We start from the raw sequence: 5,996 nt of genomic DNA, 5'->3' as shown, positions 1-5,996 counted from the left end.
AACAAACTCAAGGTACACCTTTCCTTCTATTTAGCTTTTATTAAAAGAAGTGCTAAGGTACTGAGATGTAGCACATCATATTTATTAACAAAATTATTAACAAATATACAAAACTTTTACAGGTAATACTCTTACATCCATTTCTTCTCTATAATACTGATTTTATTCAAGTAGGTTATCTACAGCATGTAAACATCCCTTGGATTGACTTTACACGGACTAGGAAAGCCCTCTAACCCATGCTTTATCAGATAATTCTTATTTGGCTTTCTTTTGTTGCATCTGATCTCCACATTTGGCACATGGAAGAGACGTCTACAGTGCAAAAGAGGCAGCTTTTCTGGTTTCCTTCTGGCTTTTGCAAAGGCATAAAAAGCTGTCAGGAGTACACCCCACACTAACGTGTTGATGCTGGATCAGCTATAATGCCAACTCTCCCTCTGCTCAGCTCTTACATGAGAGCACATGTCAATGTCTCTTCCTTCTCCCACCCTCCCTAACTATTCCCCATGCAAGGCTGAGAAAGTCTAAACCTTGTCTCAAAAGGGTTAAATAATGTACCACCCACCTTAGAACAAGTAAGATGATTTCACTGAGGAATAATTTTTCAGTGGTGTGTGTGTGTGTGTGTGTGTGTGTGTGTGTGTGTGTGTGTGTGTTGATTTCTGCAGATCTGGCGATGCAGAAAAACAATCTGAAATGGCGAATAAAGATAAAAATAGAGTCTAGAGTAGGACTTGCTCCCAGCCTCCACGCCCGCCCTCACCTACTATCTGTTCAGTTAACACTGGCACCTTTTCTTGGTGGTAAAGTGACAAAAACCTTGGTGAATAGGAAAAAAACAAAGAAACAAAGAAACAAACAAAAAGAGCCAAGCTTTAATATTTCAAACCTGCGAATACAGTGTCAAAAAAGAAATTAAAAAGGTAATTGGAGATTCTGCCCTCTTCGCCTGGGTTTCCTTCTGATTATTTAGTTTAGTTTAACCAAGTAAAGCTGATCCAGAGAGAGCTCTGCTGGGTCCACTCACTCCCATCCTCACTGTCCAGCACAATATTGCTCCTGTGGTGGCTGCGCCTCGGGCACGAGAAGCAGCCTTTGAGAACGTCTGGATTTGGGTGTCCCTTTGCCTCCGGGCTTCTATCACCACAAGGGCGCGGGCCCCTCGGACGCCCCGTAGAGTTCTGCCAGTTTCCGGAAGCGGGGTCCCCAGTCCGTGAGGAAATCAAAGCTCTGCTCTGAGTCTGAGGTGGCTGACTGCAGGGAGCTGAGCGAGCCGGCCACAGAGCCGTCCCCTTCAAACATGTAGGTCTGCAGGGAGTCGAAGGGCGGGGCCCACAGGTCCATGTCGGCCTCGTAGAGCTTGGCCAGCACGTAGCTGTGGACCGTGCTGCTGACCGCGCAGGTCTGAGGCACGTAGCGGGACAGGCTCTCGATCTCGGGCAGCATGTCCTGGCGCGTCTTGGGGGCGGCGCCTGCCTGCGCCTCGCGCGGGTTCCACATGGCTGCGATGTCGAAGGCCTCTGTGTCCTCCTCGCCGCCCCCCTCGTCGTCGTAGCGCACGATGTTCTCGTGGATGTTCTCATCGTCGTCGATGATGTAGGGTTGTTTGCGGTGTCGCCTCATGGACAGGATGAGCAGCACCAACACTGACGGGAACACAAAGGACGAGATGTGTCAGTCTCTAGAAACAGTTTATTAAGCAAGGGGGGGGGGAGCAAAGAAGGATTCAGCGTGGCACCCAGGTCAGCTTTGGAATTTCAAATGTTGTTGAGTTCAGGTCTGCCTGATCCACGCTGTGAGTTGTTATATTTAAGAGCTCTTGGGGTAAAGGAGGCTTTATATTTCTTAGACTCCTAAGAAACTACATAGTTTCATAGAAACATGCTGCTTTAAAATTGTGTGTAGACACACAATGAACCATTGTGAAATTCCACTAAGAGGACACAAAGCACAGAGGCCAGCTGTAGAAGATATGCTATGGATCAGATCATGCACTTTTATACAGTAACAAGTTTCATACATTTGCTATAATCTAAAAATCTCATTAGGTAAAATTCTGCCTTTTTGCTTTAGCATCTTATAGGATTCTACTATAGATACAACCATACATCCACAAATAATGAATGCACACATTTGCGCTTAGTATGAGCTACAGAGATCTGTCTTTTTTGCCTCCTTCAAAAACTAAGAGCATTGTGGGAAGGGTATGGACAGTTAATACTTTTTGTTCTCTTCAAGAGCTTGGCTCTTAGTAGGACAACCTCTTTTCCCTTGGATAGCTCCACACTCAGGAGTACTGGGTGCTCAAATTGGAGTATTTATTTATTTATTTATTTATTTGAAAAGGACACAAAGTTGGGGATGTGGATAGATCTAGGAAGAGTTTAAGATACATTTTATGAATTCTAAAATAAAAATGAACAGAAATACCTTTAAAAGCACAAGTGAATGACTTTAGGTCCAGTAACCTCATATTCTTCAAAAAGACTTAATTAGAGAGGTATTAGTAATTTTCTGAAGCCAGCGGTTTTCATGGGAGGGAAGGAATGAGCAGAGACATTTTATACAGTTCAGTATGTTACCAAAGAAGTGTCACATTGTTAGCTGTGCCCTTGAAGGCTTGGATAAAATTTTATCCCAACAAATGTGTGGGTGTGTTTTTGGGGGGAGTAGGTGTGTTCACTGGGGTTTAAAGGAGATATAGAGATAATCCCATTGAACTATTTATCTTTGTAACTGAAAACATTTTTCCAGGAAGTGTGTTGAGGTTTCAGCTATAGAACTGCTATTGATTTTTTTTTCCTGGTGTGCTTTGTTACAGCTGGTGAACAGTGACAGCTTGACAGCACTGCAAAATAAAGCCCGGTTTATTCAAGGGCAGCTGTGGTGGAGGAGGAGGTGGTGTTGTTGTTGTTGGTGGTGGTGGTGGCAGAGGACGAGGAAGAGGAGGAGGAAGAGGGAGAGGAGGAGGAAGAGGAGGAGGAGGAAGAGGAAGAGGAGGAAGAAAAAGAGGAGGAGAAGGAGGATATCTGTTCAGGAAGAGATTACAAACTGGCTAAGAGAGCTCAGAACAACATATTTAAAGTTCTTGAAGGATACAAATTATAGGTAATGATATTAATGCTTAATATTTTTGTGAATATACTTACTTGGTAAAAAAATATATACACCAAAAATAACATTCCTCTTGAATGTTTTCTCTCTATATGAAAATATGAGACTTGGACAAAAATTGTGGGATTCAGGAAAAGAGACTAATAGGATTCTAAGGAATTGAGGGGGGAGTGGAAACCTAGTATGAAAGGTTGGAGCATGATTTATATCTAAAGTAGCATAGGAAAATTGGTTTCTAAGGGAACATTCATATGTGTGAGATACAGTTAACACTAAACATATTTTAAATGCTCTATGTTAAACAAGGAGGAAAGAGTACTGAGTATAACGATTTTACCATGAACTTGTCCTATGAACTAGCAGTGTTAATAAGATTAATGTTAATACAAACCAGGCTATGATGAAGGCTTTCTTTGGGTCATGACTGTTGCTGATAATGTATAGAGACACGACTACTGAATTCTGCTGCAAATACTAAGAAGGAAGTTGACTGGTCATGTGATCTTAAAGTGGTAGCAGTGGGATTCTTAGAAGATGCTAGGAAGAAAATGGGCAAAGTTTTAAAGTGACTGGGCATAGTGTGTGTCTCTAGTTTCAGTTACTTGGTTGTCTAAGCCTGGAGGATCAGATAGCATAGGAGTTTGAGGGCTTGAGGCCAGTATGGGCAACACAGCAAGATACCATCTTCAAAAATAAAAATAACTCCAGCCAGAGAAGGCAAAGCCTAACTGGATTCTCACCTCTCCTGCCTCCCCTCTGCATCTAACCTCCCACTTTCCTTCTCAGCTCTGTAGAAGACCACCTGCTATAGGTCCCCTTCCTCTCTGTTCCTAACTCCACAGGCCACTCCAGACAGGGAAACAGGTAGTCTAACTGCAGATTTTTCACCTCTCCCTTTTCTTCTCACCAATTCTTCAGTCTCACCCCTAGCTCTGTAGCAGATCACCAGCTGTGGTCTCCCTTCCTTCCCTTTCCCTACCTCTAGTGATCACACGGACCTTGCCTTCCAAGTTCTCTCCACCCCATCTTGCTTTGTCCAATCCTCCACTCAAGCATGCATTCCATGGGAATGTTGGGAAAACCTGCCAGGGAGGCAAGTAGGCCAGCTAAGAGGGTCCACAAGCTTCAGATTTTCAGTCTGCCTTTTCTCCTCCAGATCTCATCTCCTAGTCTCATCTCCAGCTCTGTAGCAGACGACTTCCTCTAGTCTCTCCCCACTCACTGCTCTGATCCAGGGGACTAGAAAAATCCTGGTGGAACACCCTGCTATCTGCCTTTCTATGAACCACCTAGGCCTTACCCACCTAGTCCATCCCCATTTCTAAGTGTCAGCTCCCAATATTTTAGAAACACATTTTACTTGGAATTCCCACTGGCCAAACATGTCAGGATTCCAGAAGAATGTCCTATCATGCAACACACAACCAACACAATCCCTTAAGAAACAGAGAGGGCAACAGAAACCAAGGAAATAAACACTTACTCAATAAAGACAAGACTAGGCACGTAGAATTAAAATCTTCCCAAACCTAGATGCCTAGACCCCAGTGCAAAAACACAATCACAGACAAGACAGTATGTCTCCACTAGTGACCAGGAACCCCACTACTGAAGGTCCCGAGAGAGAGAGAGAGAGAGAGAGAGAGAGAGAGAGAGAGAGAGAGAGAGAGAGAGAGAATATAGCTGAAGCACAAAACAAGGACCTTAAAAATAGCCTTTATGAATATGATCCCTAATGAGAAAAAGGAATAAATCCCTTAAAGAAACCTATAAAAACAAAAACAATGGAAGGAAATAAATAAAAAAGCTTAAGATCTGAAAGTGGAAATAGAATTCAGAAAGTAAATCCACACTGTGGGAAATCTAGAAATGAAAAATGTAGGAATTTGAACAGAAGTCACTGAGGCAGGCCTCAGGAATATAAGCGATGGAAGAGAGAATCTGAGGCATTGAAAACAAGATGGAAGAAATGGATAAATAAGTCAAAGAAAATATTAAATCTTAAAAAAATAAGCTGTCACAAACCACCCAGAAAAGCTGGAACAAAATAAACATAGCAAATCTAAGAATAATAGAAACAGAGGAAGGAGAAGAAACACAGGACATGGGTGCAGAAAAACAAAATCATAAAAAAATAAAAAGAAAAAAATCACAGAAGAAAATTTCTCTAACCCAAAGAGGTGCCTATTAAGGTAAAAGAAGGATACAGAACACCAAATAAATTGAATCAGAAAATAAATTCCTTGGGCTGGAGAGATAGCTCAGCAGTTAAGAGCATGGACTGCTCTTCCAGAGGTCCTGAGTTTAATTCCCAGCACCCACATGGTGGATCATAACCATCTGTAAATGGGATCTGATGCCCTCTTTTGGTGTGTCTGAAAACAGCAACAGTGTACTCACATATGTAAAATGATAAATAAATATTCTTTTAAAAAGTTTTAAAAAAGAAAACAAATTCCTCTGAGCATATAATAATCAAAATATTAAATGTACAGAACAAAGAAGGAATATTAAAACCTGAAAGGAAGAAAGGCAGACCTATTAGAATAACACCCAACTTCTCAATGAGATTATAAAAGCCAGAAGGACTTAGACAGATCATCTAAAAACTAAAGCGACAACAGATTCCAGCCCAGACTACTATATCCAGAAAAATTTCCATCACAACAGACGGAGAAAGTAAGACATTCCATGATAAAACTACCTTTAAACATTGTCTATCTACAAATCTAGCCCCCCAGAAAGTCCTAAAAGGAAAACTGCAACACAAGGAGATTAACACAAGGAATAAATTATCCCAGGCCAGCAAATAAAAAATGGAAACACACACACACACACACACACACACACACACGCTCACGCGCACGCGCACACACACA

General features: G+C 42.0%; 1 protein-coding gene across 1 annotated transcript in view; it reads right to left on the bottom strand.

The window, feature by feature from the left end:
* Positions 1 to 851: 851 nt before the first annotated feature.
* The window catches only part of Cdh20 (cadherin 20), a 220,421-nt gene continuing 215,276 nt past the window's right edge, over positions 852 to 5,996 (bottom strand). Inside the window, exon 12 of the mRNA XM_021197692.1 lies at positions 852 to 1,649. Within this exon, the coding sequence (XP_021053351.1) occupies positions 1,144 to 1,649 (506 nt within the window). The 3' untranslated portion in view covers positions 852 to 1,143. The remainder of the gene's footprint in view (positions 1,650 to 5,996) is intronic.

This window comes from Mus pahari, chromosome 5 (assembly GCF_900095145.1).
Source record: "Mus pahari chromosome 5, PAHARI_EIJ_v1.1, whole genome shotgun sequence".
Lineage (NCBI taxonomy): Eukaryota > Metazoa > Chordata > Mammalia > Rodentia > Muridae > Mus > Mus pahari.
This window is presented reverse-complemented; position numbering and strand designations above follow the sequence as displayed.